General features: G+C 42.4%; 1 protein-coding gene across 2 annotated transcripts in view; it reads left to right on the top strand.

Annotated features, from left to right (window-relative positions):
- The first annotated feature begins 7,102 nt into the window (after positions 1 to 7,102).
- Positions 7,103 to 25,498, top strand: part of LOC126354991 (enhancer of filamentation 1) — a 685,921-nt gene continuing 667,525 nt past the window's right edge. Inside the window, exon 1 of one of the 2 annotated variants that reach the window (XM_050005092.1) lies at positions 7,103 to 7,192. In XM_050005092.1, the coding sequence (XP_049861049.1) occupies positions 7,106 to 7,192 (87 nt within the window). In that variant the 5' untranslated portion in view covers positions 7,103 to 7,105. The remainder of the gene's footprint in view (positions 7,193 to 25,498) is intronic. The other variant, XM_050005096.1, reaches the window with a different exon arrangement.

Raw genomic sequence — 25,498 nt, 5'->3', positions numbered from 1 at the left:
TGACATCCATTCTTACAAATTTACTGTCTCTGATAGACACACGTCCAGATCATCCACTCTCAAAACTCCGCCATCTCTGTCCCCACATCCTCCACTGCTGGCGGCTCACATCCAACTGCGCAACGCTACCCGCTGTTCACATCCAGCTGCCGCTGCCCAACACTACAATGGCAGAGCCACAGACTGCACACAGCACAGCCAGTGATTTTCATACAGAGCGCTACATGGCGTTACCAATATAAAAACCTAAACAGCCTACTTACAAATTGACAATACCTAACTTGCGTGTTTACAAGGTGGGTCGCAAGCAGTTGGCGACATGCAAATAATCAATGGCCTTCGATAGACACAATTTCCATGCACGCGATTGATATAGATCACAAGTCTCAGGTAAACAGTTAGAATGACGGCTTGTCTTCTAGTGCGGCCGGGGCTGGCAGGAGCGGTTCTTACATTCTCTTCGGATAGGGGCCGCTCCTGTCGTGGTGCGGTCCTAGTCACCGTACTATTGGCTCACGTCGTCTCACAGCCTCTGCGGTTACGTTCCATACCGACGTGCCAGTCAATGTTACGCCGGAACAGAGCGATTCCACAGTCGCAGGAAATTGCTCTTTGACTGCACCCCGATGACTGCACGTTATACGTGGCTGGAGAAGTGTGAATGCAGAATTCTACAATACTCCTCGTCCTCCATTTTACCATCCAAATAGCCTTTCAGAATAGCAAAATGTACGCGACATGTTTCCATCAACTGTAGCTCTTGTGACAAATACTGCCCCCAATAAACGATCATTTTTGCGGTCGCCTGCGCGGTAAAATTCCAGAGCCAAGAATTTCGTACAGAAATATTCATATTTGCTTGTTTGATGGTGATCTGATGTTCGACGCACCTCAGGTTGCGTATCAAATGCGGCCACCCCTTCCGTGTTTATACAGGGTGGTCCACTGATCGTGACCGGGCCAAAAATCTCAGCGTCGAACGAAAAAACTACAAAGTACGAAACTTGTCTAGCTTGAAGGGGGGAATCAGATGGCGCTATGGTTGGCCCGCTAGATGGCGCTGCCATAGGTCAAACGGATATCAACTGCGTTTTTTAAAAATAGGAACCCCCATTTTTTATTACATATTCGTGCAGTACGTAAATAAATATAAATGTATTAGTTGGACCACTTTTTTCGCTTTGTGATATATGGCGCTGTAATAGTCATAAACGTATAAGTACGTGGTTCCACGAAACATTCCGCCAGTGCGGACGGTATTTGCTTCGTGATACATTACCAGTGTTAAAATGGGCCGTTTACCAATTGCGGAAAAGGTCGATATCGTGTTGATGTATGGCTGTTGTGATCAAAATGCCCAACGGGCGTGTGCTGCTCGGTATCCAGGACGACATCATCCAAGTGTCTGCACCGTTCGCCGGATAGATACGTTATTTAAGGAAACAGGAAGTGTTGAGCCACATGTGAAACGTCAACCACGACCTGCAACAAATTATGATGCCCAAGTAGGTGTTTTAGCTGCTGTCGCGGCTAATCCGCACATCAGTAGCAGACAAATTGACCGAGAATCGGGAGTCTCAAAAACGTCGGTGTTGAGAATGCTACATCAACATCGATTGCACCAGTACCATATTTCTGTGCACCAGGAATTGCATGGCGACGACTTTGAACGTCGTGTACAGTTCTGACACTGGGCACAAGAGAAATTACGGGAGGATGATATATTGTTTGCACGCGTTCTATTTTGCGACGAAGCGTCATTCACCAACAGCGGTAACATACACCGGCATACTATGCACTATTGGGTAACGGAAAATCCACGATGGCTGCGACAAGTGGAACGTCAGTGACCTTGGCGGGTTAATGTATGGTGAAGCATTATGGGAGGAAGGATAATTGGCCGCCATTTTAACGGTGGCAATCTAAATGGTGCACTGTATGCTGATTTCCCACGTAATGTTCTACCGATGTTACTACAAGATGTTTCACTGCATGACAGAATGGCGATGTACTTCCAACATGATGGATGTCCAGCAGATGGCTCGCGTGCTGTTGAAGCGGTACTGAATAGCACATTTCATGACAGGTGGATCGGTCATCGAAGCACCATACCATGGCCCTAACGTTCACCGGATCAGACGTCCCCGGATTTCTTTCTGTGGGGAAAGTTGATGGATATTTCCTATCGTGATCCACCGACAACGCCTGACGACATGCGTCAGCGTGTTGTCAATGCATGTGCGAACATTACGGAAGGCGAACTACTCGCTGTTGAGAGAAATGTCGTTACACGTATTGCCAAATGCATTGAGGTTGACGGACATAACTTTGAGCATTTATTGCAGTAATGTGGTGTTTACAGGTAATCACGCTGTAACAGCATGTGTTCTCAGATATAATAAGTTCACAAAGGTAAATTTATCACATTGGAACAACCGAAATAAAATGTTCGAGCGTACCTACGTCCTGTATTTTAATTTAGAAAACCTACTTGTTACCAACTGTTCGTCTAAAATTGTGACCCATATGGTTGTGACTATTACAGCGCCATCTATCACAAAGCGAAATAAGTGATACAACTAAAACATTCATATTTCTTTACGTACTGCACGAATATGTAATAAAAAATGGGGGTTCCTATTTTTATAAAACGCAGTTGATATCCGATTGACCTATGGCAGCGCCATCTAGCGGGCCAACCATAGCGCCATCTGATTCCCCCCTTCAAGCTAGACAAGTTTCGTACTTTGTAGTTTTTTCGTTTGACGCTTATTTCGTGAGATATTTGGCGCGGTCACGATCAATAGACCACCCTGTACATGTATCCAGGTTTTCCAGGTACGCCTTCGGCTGAACGTTACGATTTCGGTCGAACATGGGCAGTAGTGTACACTGTATTATAAGGGGCAATCGAAAAGTTTCCGTTTGAGGGTGTTGCTGCAGTATATGTGCAGAGTAGAGCGACTCCGCTGCAGGTATGTAAGCATTGACTGTAGACAAAAGATTAGTGTGGCATTCTTGTCTTTCCGTGTGGTAAATGAGAAATGCGAACTATGGCGACGCTATTGCCAAATGCAGCCAAACAGGACCAACGTGATACCACTCTCTTCTTGGCTGCCGATAGACATCCATCGGAGAATGAAGAATGTGTATGGGGCGACACGTCTGTCGGAAAGCCACTATCGCGTAATGCTGCCCCAAGTCCTATGCTGGTCACGACTCCACACAAGACGCCGGTCGATCTAGCAGGGCAGTAGAAGTGGGAGCCTTAAAGAACACCGCTCTATAATCCTGATCTCTAAGCATACGATTATGACGTCTTCAGTCCCTTAAAAAAGGCCTTGAACAGCCGATGATTCCTGTGGGAGGTGCAGCAGACAGTTACGGACTTCTTCACACAGCACGGCACAGTGTCTTACCAAACAAGTAACGGGGCGTCAATGGGATCATTGCCTCAATGCTCACGGCGATTTTGCCTGATTGGCATAGCGATTCTGGAGTGTACGGCCTTCGAACGGAAACTTTTGATCGCTCCTCGTATTAATAATGGCAGATATTATTAATAATGTCAAATTAAGTCAGTGTTGTATAAAATTTGACTTCTGTGTATCTTCGGTGCTGTAATGTGATGCCAGTGGTTGTGGCGCTTCAGCCCGGAACCGCACGACTACTACGGTCGCAGGTTCGCATCCTGCCTCGGGTAGGGATGTGTGTGATGTCCTTAGGTTAATTAGGTTTAAGTAGTTCTGAGTTCTAGGGGACTGACGACCTCAGATGTTAAGTCCCATAGTGCTCAGAGCCATTTGAACCATTTGTAATGTGATAAATGTAAATAAGCTGCCAATTCATTTTCTGTTTGATGACACGTGGCTACAACAGCCAAAGAATTGTCACAAGTAGCTCAATACATTGTGTATTTACATGTCTCGTGACAATCTTGTTACGACCCCTTAAACGAAAATATAATTCAGCTTTTATTTATTTTTTTTATATTTTCCCCTTCCTCTTCAATATATATGAGGACCACTTCTCTTAGGGCCTGTGGAACAGACATTAGAATGTTTCTTTTTTCATAAATATGATGATGTATTTTTGTTTTATGCCGTATTATGTATCATTAAGGATCTCCTTACTGTGAGGTTATGGGATGAAAAACATGTGTAATCTAATCTGTGGTTCATTGAGAGGGACAGCATTTCTTTCAGTAGGTGCAGGCCCTATAGTCTGGATGCTTTGCTGCCCTTGTAACATTAGCCACCATAGCCTTCCTATGTTGATACTGCGGACGGCTGAAAGCAAGGAAAATCTCAGGCGCTGTACTTCACGAGGACATGCAGCTGCGTTGCGTTCGTTGTGTAGAGCAGAAGAGACTTTCACAGGATAGACAGTGTGGCGAGGTGGATCAAACTTCGAACTAAAGACAACAACACCAACATTCTAAATAAATCCTTTTGTGTACAAGGAAAGTTTAAACATACATAAGCACTCAATACCTTATGATAGTGTCGCTTTTGTTCCGATATTATCGACGTATCTATACAATATTAGGTGTTGGTAAAAATTGTATCTGGTATTAGAATGTCCCTGCCTGAGACACAGCAGATACCTCTGCAGTCTCTGGAGACGACTCTCCATCCACGATAACGGGTTATCTAACCTCCTGTGAGCCGGCCGGAGTGGCCGAGCGGTTCTAGACGCTACAGTCTGGAACCGCGCGACCGTTACGGTCGCAGGTTCGAATCCTGCATCGGGCATGGATGTGTGTGCTGTCCTTAGGTTAGTTAGGTTTTAAGTATTTCTAAGCTCTAGGGGTCTGATGTCCTGAATTGTTAAGTCCCATAGTGCTCAGAGCCATTTGAACCATTTTTTAACCTCCTGTGGCCATTGTGAAACGGAGGAATGCAGAGTGGCACTGAAGCCGCCGATAGCCACACGGCGTGGCCTCACATTGTAAGAAATGGTCAGCGCTCGCTGGTCCCGGCGTGCGTGGAAATCAACAAACGGAAGCGCGGCACGAGACTATGGTAGGCGCGCTGAAGTAAAGTAAGTGTAGCATTCATTTTCGGATCCGGGCGTTGGACCAGTACCAGCTACGTTAGAAGTACGTACCGTATTTCCGTTGTGTGTTATGTTTTAACTTTTCAATTATTCCTTATTATTACTTAATTATACATATAAACACGAGTACATGTTATTAGAACTCCTTCTGAAAAGGAATTTTCAGCTATGCCCAATAATAAAAAATGATTTTCCGCATTATGTGATGGGTAACTGAGTCAATATAATTTCTGCGTTATCAATTTTATTCAGTGTTTTTTTTACATATGACGTTACGTTATTGCACGATTTGTTGTAGCTATAATTAACCATCGACAGTCTATAAACAGAAGAAAAAGTAACTTAAACATAACCTGAATAGAAAGTTTCAGTGAACTTGTATTTTTATATTAAAGGATGGAACTGTAACTTTGATCGCCGGGGTTACATTTTATACTGAGTAGCTTAAAACTGTCATTTTCTCGTAGTGAGGGCACACTTTCGTTGGTCTGTCATGTGATGGGCCTCACAGGGAGAGTGTACTGTTGTTGGTTCGTCATATGATAGATCTTGGTAATGAGGGCACACTTCTATTGGTCTTTCAATTGAGGAGCTCCCTGTCGACGAGACACTCCACGCATTCTGTAACTGGTTTGTCACGTGATGAGTCTCGCAGTGAGGTCATGCTCTCACTGGTCTGTCATGCGAGAGATCTCATAGTGAGGCATTTTCTTATTGGTCCATCATGTGACAGGTCACGTGGTGAAGACACTTTCTCGTTGATCCTTCATATGATGAGTTTTGCAGTGAGGGCAGGACACCATTGGTTAATAATATGATGGGTCCCACAGCACAGGCACTCTCTCATCGGTCTGTCATTTGATCGGTATCAAAGTGAAAGCACACTTTCTTCAGTACATCATGCGACGGTTCTTATAGTGAGTAGATACTGACATTGGTCTGTCATGTGATGTGTTAATTAGTGAGGGCACACTCTCATTGGTTCATCATATGTCATATCCTGTAGTGAAGGTAAGCTTTTGTTGGTCTCTCATATGATGGGCTTTGTAGTGATGGCATATTGCATGCATTCTTTGTTAATTCATCAAGTGAGGTCGTGCTGTCATTGGTCTGTTACTCGCCTGGTCTTATGTGAGGGCATTCTTTTCTTAGTATCTCGTAGGAGGGTCGCATGGTGAAGACACTCTCTTGTCGATCCTTCATGTGCTGGGTCTCGTACTGCGGGCAGTCTCATTGGTCGATCATATGATGGATTTCATAGTGCAGGTCCTTTCTTCTTGGTCTGTCATATTATTGGTCTCAAAGAGAAGGTACAATTCCATAACTTCCTCATGTAGTGACTGTGCACTCTCATTGCTCCATCACATTATGGACTGCTTAGCGAGATCAGTATCTTGTTGGTTCATTACATGATGGGCCTCATAATGATGGTGTAATCCACTGGTCCATTACTGATGGGTTTCACAGTGAGGGCACGTTCGCAGTGGATCGTCATACGACATGTTCGGTAGAGAGGGCATTCTTTCATTGGTTCATCAAATGACAGGCCTCATAGTGAGGACACACTCTAGTTGGTCTGTCATGTGATGGGGCTCATAGTGAAAGTATGCATTCACTGGTCTGTCGTATGATGGGCACCATAGCGAGGGCAGATTCTCCTCGTTGATATGTCATATGACAGTTCCGCAACAAGCGTACACTCTTGGTCCATCATATAATGGGCTACGTAGTGAGGCACTTTCCTGTTGGTTCATCATATGAAGTATCTCATAATGATGGCACACTTTCATTGGTATCTCTCGTTTGTCTGTCAAATACGCATCTTGTAATGAAGGCACGCTTTTGTTGAAGCGTCATATGACGGGGTTGAAGGGTTAATTGTCCGCAATGCGGTCCGCATGCAGAGGCCTTGACGGCGGCGGCTGAGGAGGTGCGGAGCGGCAGCGGCCAGCTGCGAGGCTGCTGAGAAACACTGGCGGGCATTATCGCGGTTAGCAGCGCTAATTGGGACCGCAAGGAGTCTGCCCGGCCGAGCGGGGCAGTCGCCATGAGGCGTCGCCGCCGGCCGGAGGTGATGATCGTCGTCACAGACTCGCCCTTCCTCGAGGACCCGCACCTCTCGCGCGGCAAGTGGGTGAGTGCCTCATTCATTAACCCGAGCGCGCGCCGTTCTGCAGGTGTCCCACCTGTTGCACCAGCACGAGCAACGCAGCGACGGCTACTGCACGTGCGGATCCGCGCCACGTAAGCACTCTGGCTGTCCTTCTTCGTGTCCCGTGGCTGAGAATTAATGGAGAAATTTGCATGTCGTAGGCAGTGGTGTAAGGAGCTTAGAGCAACGGGCTGTTCTCGAATTAAATGAGCTGATGTTGAGCGATTTATATTGGAAAGTCAGACACCTAAAGTAGGAGACCAGTGTTGTTATTTGGTCAGCTGTTGACTCACAGTTGGTAAGTATTTTTTTTTTTTAAGAACTTTATATTTCAGAACCACCAAGAGCTGATGACGAAATATATCTTTGTTAATTATCAGTTTCGATCAAGCCATCATCATCAGACTTTATTTATTTTTTTATTTTTTTATTTTTTTGGGTGATCAGTCATCTGACTGGTTTGATTCGGCTCGCCACGAGTTTCTCTTCTGTGCCATCCTCTTGTTCTCAAAACAGAACTTACAACCTACGTGCTCAATTATCTGCTGCATGTATTCCAATCTTTGTCTTGCTCTACAGTTTTTGCCCTCTACAGCTCCCTCTAGTACCATGGAAGTCGTTCCCTCATGTCTTAACAGATACGGTACCACAAAGTTATTTACATTTGTTTGTATGGTACTGTTCGTACTGTGCCGTCAAATATATATACAGGGTGTAAATTGTAAGTTGACAAAACCAGATTAACTCGAAAAATAAGCTTCAGACGAAAAAATGTGTAGAATTCCAACTTGATTATTTTCGAGGAGGACGTCTGCTGGTGCTAAAAGTAGCCCGCCACCCCAGCCTCAGGGGTTGGGGCAATTGGCAACTTTAAATTTTCGAATGGGAACCCCCATTTTTTATTGCAGAATCAGATTCTACATAAAAAACTACGTACATTTTGTCTTAAACATTTGTTTCGATTCTTGGTAGTTGGCGCTGTAATTCAAAAAAACTCATGTTCTCATTTTTGCGTGGATAATGGTTATGGATAAATAAAAAATACTTATTTACTTCGTAAATTTTGATTCACTAAAACTCTCCCTCTCTACCCATAGGCTGGGGTTTGAGAGAGAGGAATTAGAGTTTTACAAATGTTGACCCAAACACTGTATTAATTTTTTCCGCAGATTCGGATAAGTTTTGTTTGTTTCGTGGTCATGAGGCCACACAACTTTTAATTATCAAACAAATCATCTGACTATCTAACTAATCAAACATCCTACTTACTAACGAGTGAACTCATTTTTTATTTATCCGTAACCATTTTCCACGCAAAAATGAAAACATGGGTTTTCTTGAATTACAGCGCCAACTACCAACAATCAAAACAAATGTTTCAGACAAAATGTACGTAGTTTTTTTTATGTAGAATTTGATTCTGCAATACAAAAATGGGAGTTCCCATTTGAAATTTTAAAGTTTCTTCCCGCCCCACCCCCGGGGGTGGGGTGGAGGGTTAATTTTAGCACCAACAGATGTCCCCCTCGAAAATAATCAACTTTGGATTTTACACATTTTTTCGTGTGAAGCTTATTTTTCGAGTTATTCTGGTTTGTCAACTAAAAGACTACACCCTGTATATATATTTCTGTGATGTAAGGCTTCACACATACACCCTAGCTGCCTTATATTAATACTAATCTCAGCGCTGTACTAAAAGAACGTATGTACAGGGTGTTTCAAAAATGACCGGTATATTTGAAACGGCAATAAAAACTAAACGAGCAGCGATAGAAATACACCCTTTGTTGCAATATGCTTGGGACAACAGTACATTTTCAGGCGGACAAACTTTCGAAATTACAATAGTTACAATTTTCAACAACAGATGGCGCTGCAAGTGATGTGAAAGATATAGAGGACAACGCAGTCTCTGGGTGCGCCATTCTGTACGTTGTCTTTCTGCTGTAAGCGTGTGCTGTTCACAACGTGCAAGTGTGCTGTGGACAACATGGTTTATTCCTTAGAACAGAGGATTTTTCTGGTGTTGGAATTCCACCACCTAGAACACAGTGTTGTTGACGAAGTTTTCAACGGAGGTTTAATGTAACCAAAGGACCGAAAAGCGATGCAATAAAGGATCTAATCGAAAAATTTCAACGGACTGGGAACGTGACGGATGAACGTGCTGGAAAGGTAGGGCGACCGCATACGGCAACCACAGAGGGCAACGCGCAGCTAGTGCAGCAGGTGATCCAACAGCGGCCTCGGGTTTCCGTTCGCCGTGTTGCAGCTGCGGTCCAAATGACGCCAACGTCCACGTATCGTCTCATGTGCCAGAGTTTACACCTCTATCCATACAAAATTCAAACGCAGCAACCCCTCAGCGCCGCTACAATTGCTGCACGAAAGACATTCGCTAACGATATAGCGCACAGGATTGATGACAGCGATATGCATGTGGGCAGCATTTGGTTTACTGACGAAGCTTATTTTTACCTGGACGGTTTCGTCAATAAACAGAACTGGCGCATTTGGGGAACCGAAAAGCCCCATGTTGCAGTCCCGTCGTCCCTGCATCCTTAAAAAGTACTGGTCTGGACCGCCATTTCTTCCAAAGGAATCATTGGCCCATTTTTCAGATCCGAAACGATTACTGCATCACGCTATCTGGATATTCTTCGTGAATTTGTGGCTGTACAAACTGCCTTAGACGACACTGCGAACACCTTGTGGTTTATGCAAGATGGTGCCCGGCCACATCGCACGACTGACGTCTTTAATTTCCTGAATGAATATTTCGATGATCGTGTGATTGCTTTGGGCTATCCGAAACATACAGGAGGCGGCGTGGATTGGCCTCCCTATTCGCCAGACATGAACCCCTGGGACTTCTTTCTGTGGAGACACTTGAAAGACCAGGTGTACCGCCAGAATCCAGAAACAATTGAACAGCTGAAGCAGTACATCTCATCTGCATGTGAAGCCATTCCGCCAGACACGTTGTCAAAGGTTTCGGGTAATTTCATTCAGAGACTACGCCATATTTTTGCTACTCATGATGGATATGTGGAAAATATCGTACTATAGAGTTTCCCAGGCCGCAGCGCCATCTGTTGTTGACAATTGTAACTACTGTAATTTCGAAAGTTTGTCTGCCTGAAAATGTACTGTTGTCCCAAGTATATTGCAACAAATGGTGTATTTCTATCGCTGCTTGTTTAGTTTTTATTGCCGTTTCAAATTCACCGGTCATTTTTAAAACACCCTCTATAAGATGCCTTGTGCCGAAAGGAGAGATTAATTCTATGACAAGGGCGTGCGCTACTGAAGCTCTCAGTAGTAAAATACACGAATACATTCAACATTAAAATATATTGATATAATTAAATACTCTTACTAATTTACATTGTCTACATTCAGGTCCCATCCTCCTTCACGTACGCTCTGTATACTGCATGTATGCATCTCCTCGATATCTTCCCACATTTTCTATTATCTCCAGAACTACTTGACTTAACAACTCCCAGTTACTTCCTTGGATATTTTTGAAGTTTTTATTAAGTTGTTTTCGAATTGCACACCGGCGGTGACCATCATTTCGAATGCAGGACTCAAGTCTCTTCTCAAAATCCTCCATCACACGGACTAAAATCTCTGCAGGGATGGCAGCAATTTCTTGAATTCTTCAACTCGTCCAAATTTCGTGGTTTGTGGTTATAGACACAGTTCTTAAGGTACCCCCACAGAGAAAAAGTCACTTACTGACAAGTCGGTAGACCTGGGAGGGCAAGGAACATTGCCAAAACGTGAGGTGATCCGGCCAGGAAACATGCGTCTAAGAATTGCCATTGAAGTGTTTGCGGTGTGCGATGTTGCCTCATCCTGTTGGAATCAAACGCGTTTTAAAGGGATGCGTCGTCTTCTTAGTTCTGGTTTCAAGAATGTTTCAAACATATGAATGTAACGAACCGAATTAACAGTAACTGTGGCTCGTTCTCTTTAAAAAAAGTTCCAATAATGCCAAAAGAGCGAAGAGCACACCAGACTGTTACTTTTTCTGAGTGTAGAGTACGCTGGCTTGGTGTGGATGCTCTGGAGCCCAGTAACGTAGGTTTCGCTTATTCACGGTCCCGTTTAAATGAAGATGAGCTTCGTCGCTCATCGATAAAATTTTATTTTCATTCGATCCCAAAATCACTTGCATTCTGTAAGTGAAGTCTTCTCGTACAGCAAAATCAGTTTCCTTAAGTTGTTGGACAATTAGCATTTTGTAGAGATGGAATTTTAATTCTTTATGCAAAATTCGTCTAACCTATTCACGATTGATTCGTAACTCACTAGCATGACGTCTGGCTGACCGTCCTGGGCTTCTGACTGCCGCTTGCCTTACCCTTTCAACATTTTCTGGTGTCGTTACTCTGCGTCTCGGGCCACAATGCTTCTTATCCAGTATGCTTCCAGATGATCTGAAGTTTTCCACCCATCTGAGGATTGTGTTACGGCTCTGAACAGCTCCATGTCGACCGACATTAAACCGCGCACGAAACAATTGCTGTGTAGCAATAATAGACTCACCACTTTTCACGAAACTATCATAGACAAACACCCGACGTTGTCCCACTGCGCCGTAGTGACTGAGTAAGTCAAATGGCGTCTTGTGTGGATCAGAACTATCCCCACCACGACCACCTCCCACCACCGCGCACTCAGTACTACGCAGTTCAAAACCGTCCGTCTCCCGTGTGACACCCTGTACTAACTCGTAGCCTCTTCGAGGGCAAGTCACTTAATCAAATATTTTTCAAGTGAGCCAAAAGGTCGAAAAAGGAAGGAACATTAGGGTTTAACGTTTGTCGACAGGGTCATTACAGATGGAACGCAAGCTTGGGTTGGGTAAGGGTGGAGGAAAATTGGACAGGTCCTCTTTAAAGCAACTATCTAGGTACTGTATTTAGGGAAACCACTGAAAGTTTAAATCTCTATGATCGTTGTCTCATTGTTGAATCACTACAAACGAAAGTTTGGGTATTTTTACGTAGTGCAAGAAAGAAAGAACAAGCGACGAGACCTTCCAATTGCGTCCTATAACCGGCTTGTAAAGTGATAAATAATCACGCGGCTTGGTCTGTGACTGCGCATTACCTGACCACTTTCAGTCACTTTCAAACGAGAGACTTCCTTGTTTCAATCGATTACCCGTGACAAGTGAGTTTACTGCAGCGTCCTGGCGTGTAATACCCATTCCGAGACTCTACTGACACGAGTGGTCGTGTTTGTTTGCATGTACATGCCAAAATTACGTGCATTGTATGCGATGTTTGCTGTACAGTTTGACACCTGAACGCTGAAAGTGAGGTTGTGATAAATCGTCCTTTTTACAAGATGTCGGACTATATTAATAGAATTAAGTAACTAGCAAATGTAACAGAGTTAAATAATGACCAAAGTGACATTCATAATGGATGTCTTGATGAAAATCGTATGGTAAATCATCCACATTGCTAAGAACTCAAAGAACAGGAAATTGATGTCCAAGCATTTGAGAGACCACATTTGTTTACTTATGTACATACAAATACACCACAAAATTTTAAGATGGAAGTAGGTAGCACCTTTTTTGCATTATCTTCTGTGCATTTTTTTTTTTTTCAGAGTGCGGAATAATACCGGAACAATGTTTTTTCTCTTTCGGTGACTTTTGTTACTATTGAAACAATTTATGTTCTTATTTACGTACAGTGTAAAATATCAAGTCTTCTTGGTACCTTTGTAATATGTACCGAAAACGAAGAAAATTATAAAAAAAATGAGATTAAGAACAAACAAAGGCACAAAATTCAATACCATAAGATAAGTGAGTGCTTCGAGAACTGATTAACTTTCGGTGTTAGCAGACGTAGTCACAGTGCCTTGCTTCTGTGCATGCGCAGTCTTCAGCATCCTCAAGATTGTAGAACCCTACACTCGGCTAAGTCAACAGATAATTGATGTTGCCGACCTGCTTGCAATGTGATTGGCGGTTGATTTACACGCTGAGTCGCGCTCTCACCGTGAGTACTCTCTTTAGACAAGGAAGTCTGTTATATGAAACAAGCTGTACGCGCCAGGTACAGCACAAAAAGTTACGAGATCTCCCGGCTTGTTCATCTATCGCTGTGTCCCGTAAGACAGCCCCCACGCCTGCGGCCTCTGCTGAGGGGCCTTGATATTAAAGCCTATTTCACGCAATGAACGCATGAGTAGGAGCGGCCAGATTTAGCACCAGCGTACGTCATCTAGCCTGCGTGAAAGTCCCTTGCACCATTAGTCTTACCTTTAGCGTTACGTCTTTTATCATCAATGGTGCAGGAGTAGGCCAACAGCGTTGAATAACTCACTGTATGTTAAACGTTTAACGAAAACAGTTACAGGACACGTCTTTTCAACTAACTAACGCTCGAATTCTATACCCTTGTACAGTTCACTATTTCCACCTTTACACAGATATGCATCTAGTAACGTTCGCCACAGGATTGAGTGAAGATAACACTACAGATAGATCTAGATTGTTTTCTGTTTTTCCTGCACTTTCTTTTACCTGTTTTCTCCTTCATTTTCATGATACACTGAAAGAAATTTTTCGGTATAAGTCTTGTAAAGTTATTTCTTTGAAAGCTGCTTTCTCTTCATGCAGTTGTCATCAATGTTGCAGCTATTTTCATTTTGTTCTGATGCTGTTTTTTTTTTTCTCGTTCAACATGTTGAAATTCGTTCTCATTAACGAACAATATGATGACGTAATTTTGTATGAAACTGTAGATAGACGTAATGAGTATCTTTAAAAGTATTGTGTGAATAGAATAGAACCATATCGACAGGTCGACAGAGAAGACCACCAACAAAAAGTCGGGAACGAAAACAATAAGGCAATTGTTGTGTACGACTACGTATTGGCAGGTGGAGAATATCAGTATCTGAACATTGTCACATCTGTCATTTCTGTGTGAACCGCGAATAAAGTATTAGTAACTTAACGTGCAGTGTTGCTCATAAGGCAGAATTCCATTAATTCCATTAAGCTTAAAACTCGGTAAGCTGTAAATACACCGTTTTCGATTGTAGGCAGCATGGACTGTTTAGTGGTTCCGTGGACACTGAAATGAAACAGAAAATATGGTGACGCATTTTCTTCTCGTGTTTTGATGCAAAGAACTTGAACCTTGAATGTACGGTGTGCTGATGGCATTGTACTTGCACTGATTACGGAGACGACAGATAATTTGGCATAAACCGCGAACTGTTGATTCACGATACAGTAAACTTAGTATACTGTCATATTGCGGGCGGATATACTGTGAAATGAGTCGAGCCGCGATCAAATAGTAAAGCATAAATCTGAAAACTGTGGCTATAATGACTAATAAACATCATCACATCGGGTTACGTCACGCGTTAATGGAAAATGCGTGTCCTACGTTCGTCGAATCATGCAGATACGCAAATTGGTATTAATCAGGTAAACATCGAGCATTCCTGTTACATTCGCATCAGACGCCCACGATCAAGGAGACCAGAAAGACAACACTATGTACTGGATTGTGCGCTCAAGAATCACTGAATAACAATGCGATCGGCGACGACTCGCCGACAACACCAGCATGTGGAGACTTTCTGAAGGAACTTTGACTAAGAAAAACTGCGAACTATATTTATCTAAGCAGTGATGTAAAAAATAATTTTACAGAACCAGTAGTAATTTTTCATTGTCACTGATTTTATGTAACTAAGCTATCATTTTGGACTTTTGTTCTAACTTCTTTTCAGTAACATTCAGAATAATAGTTAAAACTTGATTTCACTCATTAAATTATTTCTTTCCATAATTATTCAGTAGATCCATTAACTCCCAATACTGTCCTTATTGTTGTAAATTATTGTTCTTAACACTAATGACGTAAAAGCTAAACAGTTTTGTTTCTTTTTATTCGCTTTTTAATTGCCAACGCCTCTTTATTTGTGTAGTTTGTTAGTGTTTATCTTTGCATATTTTACTGTTTTGCATTTAGTTTCGCGTGAACTGCAGTGATGTGCTGATGAAGTACACGCACTATACATTATCCATTACATTAGCAGCCAATAGCATGCCACGAGTTGTTCAATTTTTTTTTTTTTTTAAGGGAATACCTTATCAATGGCAATTTGTTTGATTTGAACTAATGGGTGACCACAAATAATGTTATAATTTTTGAGAAATAATTTGCGTGAGTGTAATGTACAGATACACTGGGAGTATTCCTGCTTTCATTTACCTTAAAACTCCTGTCCGCGAGAAGTTAAGAGATGACGGATGATGCTTACTTTAACCTTAGTAGTTGAACGCAGTCGGTTCTAACTCAGTCAGTATTCGAGGAGATACTGTTTCGGATAATGTAGCAAAATTTTGTGACACCACTTAATCCCATACCTTCACAAATGAGGATTTTTGGCACGCACGATCATGTCTGTTCAAACATATTTCGGGCTTGTAGCCGATCGTCCTTTCATTTATCCCACGATATTTCGACTGCACATCTGCCAGCCATCGTCAGTTGAGCCATCGAAGACTGACGAAGCTTTGTTCCGTTCCACAATATATAGCGCGCTGCGAATGTTCCCCTCATGCATCAAAATCGAGTTGACATGTGAACAACACGTATCGGCGGCAGCGCCCTTGCTTGCGGAAGTATGAAACTCAGCTGCCCTGAGCATTACCGCTCGCCGCGGCTGTTAGCGCACTGAATCGTCTTCGATTCCTTTCAGATTACGCTGATACAATAGCTTCCTACTTAGCACTCATATACAACCGCTCGCTCACCGATAGATCTGTACCTACAGATTGGAAAATTGCGCAGATCGCACTAGTGTTTAAGAAGGGTAGTAGGAGTAATCCATCTAACTACAAACCTGTATCATTGACGTCGGTTTGCAGTAGGGTTTGGAGCATATACTGTATTCAAACATTATGAATCACCTCGAAGGGAACGATCTATTGATACGTAATCAGCATGGTTTCAGAAAACATTGCTCTTGTGCAACGCAGCTAGCTCTTTATTCGCACGAAGTAATGGCCGCTATCGACAGGGGATCTCAAGTTGATTCCGTATTTCTAGATTTCCGGAAAGCTTTTGACAACGTTCTTCACAAGCGACTTCTAATCAATCTGCGGGCCTATGGGGTATCGTCTCAGTTGTGCGACTGGATTCATGATTTCCTGTGAGGAAGGTCGCAGTTCGTAGTAATAGACGGCGAAACATCGAGCAAAACTGAAGTGATATCAGGTGTTCCCCAGGGAAGCGTCCTGGGACCTCTGCTGTTCCTGATCTATATAAATGACCTGGGTGAGAATCTGAGCAGTCCTCTTAGGTTGTTCGCAGATGATGCTGCAATTTACCGTCTAGTAATGTCATCCGAAGACCAGTATCCGTTGCAAAGCGATTTAGAAAAGATTGCTGTATGGTGTGGCAGGTGACAGTTGACCCTAAATAACGAAAAGTGTGAGGTGACCCCCAAGAGTTCCAAAAGAAATCCGTTAGAATTCGATTACTCGATAAATAATACAATTTTCAAGGCTGTCAATTCAACTAAGTACCTGGGTGTTAAAATTACGAACAGCTTCAGCTGGAAAGACCACATAGATAATATTGTGGGGAAGGCGAGCCAAAGGTTGCGTTTCATTGGCAGGACACTTAGAAGATGCAACAAGTCCACTAAAGAGACAGCTTACACTACACTCGTTTGTCCTCTGTTAGAATATTGCTGCACGGTGTGGGATCCTTACCAGGTGGGATTGACGGAGGACATCGGAAGGGTGCAAAAAAGGGCAGCTCGTTTTGTATTATAACGTAATAGGGGAGAGAGTGTGGCAGATATACGTGAATTGGGATGGAAGTCATTACAGCAAAGATGTTTTTCGTCGCGGGGAGATCTTTTTACGAAATTTCAGTCACCAACTTTCTCTTCCGAATGCGAAAATATTTTGTTGAGCCCGACCTACACAGGTAGGATTCTCATCAAAGTAAAATAAGAGAAATCAGAGCTCGAACAGAAAGGTTTAGGTGTTTGTTTTTCCCGCGCGCTGTTAGGGAGTGGAATGGTAGAGAGATAGTATGATTGTGGTTCGATGAACCCTCTGCCAAGCACTTAAATATGAATTGCAGAGTAGTCATGTAGATGTAGATTAGAACAAAGAGAGCAGATGACGGGGTTCCATCCACTGTTCAATAAGTAGCCACTATCATGGTTCATCAGCTTTTCATAGTTTTGTTATAGTCTATTGAATGTCCAGTGGAAATACAGTGTTCAGGAATAGCGGACTTACTTGGCTGCAAAAGACGAGTACAACGTTGATGTTCAGTGCTGCGTTCTCTCACAGTATGTAAGGTCTGTCCTATGTAAGCCACACCACATTGACAAGGTGTTTTGCAAATTCTGACCTTCCGCAGTAGCAAGTCGTCTTTCAATGGTACGAAACAGTCTGCAATCTTAGATGATGGATGGGAAATCGCTTTCACCTGAAATTTACAGAGGATTCTTACTATTTTAAACGAAATGTTGACCACAAAAGGAATAAAAGCTGAAAGTTTTGTAGTCGTGTTCTCCTCTTTATCCATTTCGTGGTTCTATGTTTTAAATGACAGTGCCCTGTTAACCTTCTGGGTGGAATATCAATCTCTTCTTAACACTGTCTTTAGGTGGGCGAGCTCTTTAGGCAAACTATCTTGACCTGAGACAGTGTGAGCTCTGCGTACGAATGTTTTAAGCGCGCTCGTAGTGTTCGATGGGTAATGACAACTTGACACTTGCAAATAAAAATCATTATGAGTGGGCTTACATAAAATAAATAGCCCAGAGAGCCATCATTTTTTCGTAAAACCAAGACCTCCAAGAAAGGCAGACAGTCATTTTTCTTTACTTCCATAGTGAACCGAATGTTTTCATGAATGGAGCTGAGGTGGTGAAGAAATTCTATGAAGTTATCTTCTTCATGAGGCCACACTGAAAATATCGTACGCATACCCCCAACATAGAGTTGGTTTAATGTTAGCTGATTCACGTGCTCTGTCCTCGAAATCCTCCATAAAAAGGTTGACCACCAAAGGAGACAAAGGGCTGCCCATGGCGACGTCGCCAGTCTGTTCTAAATATTCTTGGTTGAACATAAAATAGGTTGAGGCCAGAACATGCAGAAACCGGGCAATGATATCCACCTGAAACTTTTTGCCAGTTAGTGCCAATGAATCTTCGAGAGGGGCCTTTGTAAAAAGTAATACCACATCAAAGCTAACCAAACGGCCAGACTGCTTAGAGGAAGAGCCCCAGTCTGTTGATGAAGTCAACCGAGTTATGGATATGATGTGATCATTTGTCCACTAAAGGTCTCAGCAAAGAAGCGAGATATTTGGTTAAATCATGTGTAGGAGCTCCAATGTTGCTCACTATTGGACGTAATGGAACACTTTCCTTGTGAATCTTTGGAAGGCCATACAGTCTTAGTGGTACACAATCATATGGTCTTAAGCTCTTAAAGATGTGCTGTTTTAAAGAGGAGGAATTCAGTAGTAGAGAAGTTTTCCGCTGCACGCGTCCTGTACGTTCATAACCAATCCTCCTGTTGGTAGAATCACTTAGCAGACCATAGATTTTATCATCATACACGCTACGAGGTAACAAAATGGTTGCATTATCTTTGTCAGCCTTCAGTAATACTGTATTAGGGATTTCGTAGTGCATCACTTTCAGCAGATGTTGATGACGAGCTTTCAAAAGATCACAGATGGTGTCCCTTCTTATTCCTTCTGCAGCACATCCGAAGGAAGGCGTCGTACAGCTTCTTCAACACCTCGCACAGAGCTAATTAAAGGGGGTGCTCTACATGTAGGTGCAAAATTGAGTTCCTTGCTTAATACAGACACCGTCACATAGCCCAAATTTTTCTCCTTGAAATTAACAACGGAACGGCTTGCACTTATCTCTTGTGGCGACGACTGCTGTGTTAACAGATGATTACATTTTGACATCTGCCGCAAACATTTTTCCTTGTGCATCCAGTCGAATTTGGCCAAAATCACTCCATCAACCCAGTCCCATGGTACAGGAGAAAGATGTGTAGCGACGTTTAGATATAACTAGTACAATTGTTCTGAAATGACATGCAGTCATCGTCTTGTACAGCAACTCCTCTCTTTAACAATAGCATGGCTAGCTTTCTCAATAAGCGGCAGTCTTAATAAAATGCTTCACTCTAGCAAATTTTGGTATTATGCCATGGTCCCGACATCTCAGTAAAAAGGTTAAAGTACTTAACAGTTTTACTCCCGTACCACGTAGCTTGTCGAAACTTCGAACATGTAAGGCCATCCCTCCCACCCGGCAGATTAACAGGGCACTGTCATTCAAAACCAAGAATTAGGAAATGGATAAAGAGGAGAATACGCTGGCAATATCTTAGCATTTCTTCCTCTCGTGGGCAACATTTCTTTTATAATAGCAAGAATCCTTTGTAAATGTCAGGTTAAAGTAATCTTCCATCCACCATGTAAGATTGCAGATCCTTTGGGATCGGTAGGCGACTTTGTTCGTAACGGGAAACAAACCGTTGCTTTCGGTCGACACTGAGTATCTTGTGAAAGACCAGATGAGTAGTATTTGTTTGGGCTGATTCCAGCTGCACATTGCAAAAACGAAATTGCCATTATCTTCTGAAACACCAGAGAAAATGCGCCTGATGATGCTTAGGAAAGACATTTTGCATGTTCTCCGACGACAAAGTCGCGTCTCCAAAGTAGGCCGGCGATGCTACGAACTTCTATATTATCTTCTTGAAAGAAATGTTCGTAATTTGCCTAAACTACTGTTCATTTATTTCACACAGTCATGGCATAGACCTTACAGCCATTCTCAAGTGCATGTCGAAATGTTAGAATACACGAGGACGTGCTAAAAAGTAATACCTCCAAGTCTTTTATGTGGAAACTGCTAAAGCTTATTAAATAAACGTTATTAACATTCTATATCTTTACAGACAAAGAAATAGAAAATTGAAGAGAGAGAGCGAGAAAGACAATTTCTATCTGCTGCAGCCAGTTCTTAATAATAACGCACAACTTTTCAGATCAGCCACCTGACTGCAGTCTACTGCGACAGCAGCTGACACCGGTCCTAACAGGGAAAGCTGAAAATATCTCGGCCTGTTACCAAAAAACCGTGATTCGTAAGACACAAATTCTCGTTTTTCGAATTAGTCGTCTTCCACAGAAACACACTTTGCTCTGCGTTTTTCCAACGAGTAAATTCCATCCACAAAGCGAGGTTCTGCAACGTCAGCAATATAACTGCAGCTGTCATTATTTCTTCGCTGGATCCTAAATGTTTTCCAGTCGTATATTTCTTTCAATGTGTCAGCCGGTGGAAATCAGAAGGCACCACATTTGGTGAACAGTGCTGCCTTTTCCAGCAATTCGTACTGAACCGCTCCTTCCGTCTCGACCACGAAGTTTTCGTGGCGTCGGGCTAAGTCTCATTCGGCAGGACGACTGTTCAAACTCAAGTCCGGACACCTTGGTTTGGGTTTTCCGGGATTTCCCTAAATCGCTCCAGGTAAATGCCGGGATGGTTCTTTTGAAAGGGCACGGGCGATCTCTTTTCACATCCTGAAATAATCCGAGCTTGTGTTCTATCTCTAATTACCTCGATATCAGCATGACGTTCCCTCCTTCCTAATCCCTACTCGCGGCCTCTGACAGAACGCACGCTCTTCGGAGGCTCAAGCTACAGAGGCTATTCTGACTACGCTGCAGTGGTTTCGCTGGGAAGCTCTTCCTACATACAGTCCCAATCTCTCCCCATGCGATTTCCATATGAATGTAGCCGTGATGGGCATCCGTGGCCGTCGATTTCTTTCAGGTGAAGAGGTGCGCACTTGGATGCAACCATGGTTCCGCAGTCAATCGAAGACACATTTTCATGGAGGCATTGACCATCTTGTCTCACATTGGGTTAAATGTATTAACAGTTATGGCGATTACTTTTGAAATAATAAACAGCTTACTTGCTTTTTTCCCATTTGTCAAGTTTTCCTTATCCGTAGAAGCGCAAGCATACAATCAGACAATGAAACGTTGAGTTAGAAGTCATATATATTCGTAGATAGGTCACAGACCTCTCAGTGGCGACACTATCGGATTTGTCGGCAGATGGCACGTGTAAATTTTTGTCCCCCCGCCCCCCTAACCTCTTCTTAGTTAATATCAGAAACGTAGTTAGTATCAGAAATGACGTCACGGCACAGACCTCTGGTACTAGTGGTAGTATAGGGTGGTCGGATAACATCTGCGCTCTGCCAATCGCTTCAGCTGCATGGCTAAGGATACTTTTCATTGAGTCGCATAGTTATTGTGTCAGACGCTGGGCGTCGCATGAAAGACGTGATGCGCAATATGTTTTTGGGCTGACTTCAGCTATATATTGCAAAAATGAAATTGCTAATAGCTGTCAAAACTCCACAGAAAATTCGCCTGACGACTCTTAGGAAGGATAAGCAATATACATTTTTTGCAATAGTTATGATGTTGATTGAGTCAAATGAAATTTTAAAGAAATGACTTTCATATTCTTTTTTTGGATGGACTTCTTTGTAGGGGTTTCGTGTTGGAGTTATTATCTGAGACAAGTCTGACGTTATCCGTTAATGTTGTATATGTTTATGAACAATACACAAACTACAGTTACGAAAGGTGTTCTTATTTTATTCAAGAGAAGTTAGAGTAGAAGTATTCAACTATCTTACCGCAGTAACGACACATTGAGAAGAAGTATTTCATAGCGGGACACAAGACCATGGTCGAGTCATTAAAAGGTAACGAAGAAACGATGTAAAACCTTCATTAAGTAAATCACGTTCAACAAAACGGAGTACTACATCTGTGGCGATCGTATCGAAGGACATTGAACCTGCAATTCAAACTACATCGCTTCACCTGGAAGCACTTGGTTGCATTGCTCAAGGGTCTTCGTCTGTTAACTCTGCCATTGAGACACGGAAGATTACAGTTACGTGATCCACATCGGAGAACAGGTTGCGTTAAGCAGGTCCCATACAACTAACGGGCTTATTGTATGAGTGTTAATCAATAGTGTCCTCATTCCTTACTGTTTGTTCTCGTGTGGTAAATATTACTTCTGGTGATGGATTGTATAACCACACTGTTGGTAGGACATGGATTTTATGGCACATTTAGCCAATTGAGGGCTCTTCCATCTTACATCATGTGGCTATAATTAACTCCATTAAAACGACTGAAAATGGAAGATTAAGAAGATTAATTTTCTAAAACCGGCGGCTTTTAATAATGGACATTGTGGCAGAGGTTGGTTGAAATGGCTTTGAGCACTATGGGACTTAGCATCTATGGTCATCAGTCCCTAGAACTTAGAACTACATAAACCCAACTAACCTAAGGACATCACACAACACCCAGTCATCATGAGGCAGATGTGGCAGAGGCAAATTATATTTATAGTAACTGATATACATACGAAGTAAACGATTCGAGATTCGGAATAAGAAAACAACCTCGACCAGTTTCATGCATTGCCTTTTATCACAGTAAATGAATGTATTCATGTGTAAAAACAAGTTATCAGTCACAGATTTCTCTCAGTACAACACAAACGTAAATACACGGTGTCGTTGGGTGGTTTTTCACTTGAAATCTATCTGTCTAAAGTGGGGGAATTCCTTTATATGCACTCCCTCTTGACATGTTTTCACATCAAAATGTGTTTTCTCCTTGACAAAAACTTCTTACCGTACATGACAATGCACATGGGCTGTAGTGACGTGTTTGTCTTGTTGATAATAATAAGAGAGAGTAGGTGCCAGGAGGTGACCTCTTTCTCTCTATTAGTACCGAGCTTAACGTTGTCTTCTGACGGACGGATCACCATTAACTGTGTCCCAGTTATCACTCAATTACGCACTAGGGAAAGCTTTGAGATTTAGCACTGGACAATGGTGTGTAGTATGTTAATCATCAATTTAACGCCACATTATATCATCTCCCTGACGCTACAATACTGATGATTAAAATATTTTTGACCTTTACTAAGTTGAGGGCCACAGTTCTCATGTACATTACCAATATCTGTCGTAGTGGCATATATCATTTTTCAGCTGATAACGCTAACTGTTGATGACAAAATTCAATTACGAGAATGCATACATAAATCCGTCAGCAAGAATCTTAAGAAAATCGCGCCCTGTGTGAAACTTAATGTAATCACAGAATCTGACTATGAACTTTGGTAAAAGAAAACTGATTACTTTGAAAGTAAAGTTGATCCCTGCTAACCAGATTCTTATCACTATGCATCCTCATGTAAAAATTGAGGCTGTTTTGAGGAAGAAACCAGATACAGTTTTATAACTGCTCTAAATGTGCAGCGACTCTGAGTCAACTCGAAGTACCATCCTCACGTTGGCCTGTTTATTTTACAACTTGCTGGATCTGCCTGGGCTAAATGGTATTATTTTTCTTCGTTTCTCTTTAGTCGCCTATCTTCTAACTTGTCTGATGCAGCCAACCTCATCTCAGGTTAGCACTTGCAACCTATTCCTCAGTTACTTGCTGGATGTATTCCAATCTTCATATTCCTCTACAGTTTTTACCCTCTACAGCTCCCTCTAGTACCACGGAAGTTATTCCCTGATGTCTTAACAGTTGTCCTACTACCCTGCCCCTTCTTCGTGTCAGTGTTTTTCGTACATTCCTTTCCTCGCCGGTTCTGCGGAGAACCTCCTCATTCCTTGCTTTACCAGTCCACTTAATTTTCAACAGTCTTCTGTAGCACCACGTCTCAGATGCTTTGGTTCTCTTCTGTTCCAGTTTTCCCACAGTCCCTGTGTCACTATCATACAATGCTGTGCTCCAGACGCACATTCTCAGAAAGTTCTTCCTCAAATTAAGCTCTATGTTTGATGCTAGTGGACTTCTTTTGTCCACGTGTAACCTTCCCCACACTTATCGACCTTAATGACACTGAAAAATTAAACCGCGTGCACCTAATGTAAATTTGGGAAAACCAAGCGTCACCGAAGTTAATTTGTCGGTAAAGAGGGAGGAAAGGGTTACATCTAAATGAAAGGAAAATGCAAATGAAGTTGGTGAAAATTAATTTTGAGAAAGGGGTAAAATTAATAAAGAAAGTAAATGTGCGGTGGTTACGTTAACAATTAATTGGCGTTAATTAGATATTTGAGATTTAGGGAAAATTACGGTCGACAGTCCTACGGACAACTACTATAATAACTGAAAATGAAAGACTAATGCACATATAATAAGCACTAAAAGCGTGGCAACTGAAGGTTGACACGTGCTGTGTGAAAACTGAATGTTTGTCAGAAGTAATAAATTTCGCTACACTCTGACTTAATTTAGCAAAAGAATTAATAAAACCGGAAAATTGAAAGTTAATTTAGTGACTGAAATTAATAGTGAACTTTGTTTCTGAAGCACTACGAAATTCAATAAAATAAGGTTAGTCTTGGGCTACCTCAACAAACATTTCAAAAGCTACTTGAATCAATGCAATTTAGAAATAAGAGATTTGACTTTGAACTTGAATTAAATGATTCTGAACAATTAACAATAGTAAAACTTAGTACATACCAAGCTGAGCTGCAGTCACAGATCAGCTAAAATATGGTAACAAAACTTGCACTCTTTAATTTCTGCTTGTGTAATCTAAATATTGTAGCCAGCTATGAATACTTTAAATGAACTTTGAAATTAAAGCAGTGAAATGGAATGATATTACTTTAATGCTGGCGTATGAATTTCTACGACACTCGGGTTCATTCCAGAAAAGGAAGGAACCCTGCTTGGTAATGCAATTGGGACAATGAGCAACAAAGGTTCATGCTAAGTTGCTGTAATTTACTGATGCAACAGTTTGAAAAGCTGAGGTTTGCCATACAGTTCTAAAACTCTACGTGCTTTTAGTCTCCCTTGTTGGTTGATTGACGGTTTGCAGTCGTCGATCGGCGAGGTGGCGACAGTCACTCATTGTCGGCCGTCGCTGTTGCAGAAGGTGGATGTTGGCGCGCCTTCTTCTCAACACGGTCACCAGACGAAACGGGCTCTTGATGTACACCAGCTAATGCTTCGCGTCCACGACACCGTGTCAGAAACTATCATAGCAAGTCGAGCGCAATTACGTGCTGCCAAACCCCGAAAGCGCGGCAACTCGCGGGAGCGTCACACAACACACCTGCTCCACCGCCCTACT

The sequence above is a fragment of the Schistocerca gregaria genome, chromosome 3 (assembly GCF_023897955.1).
Source record: "Schistocerca gregaria isolate iqSchGreg1 chromosome 3, iqSchGreg1.2, whole genome shotgun sequence".
Lineage (NCBI taxonomy): Eukaryota > Metazoa > Arthropoda > Insecta > Orthoptera > Acrididae > Schistocerca > Schistocerca gregaria.
The sequence above is the reverse complement of the archived record's forward strand: the minus strand, read 5'-3'. Positions and strand labels throughout refer to the sequence as shown.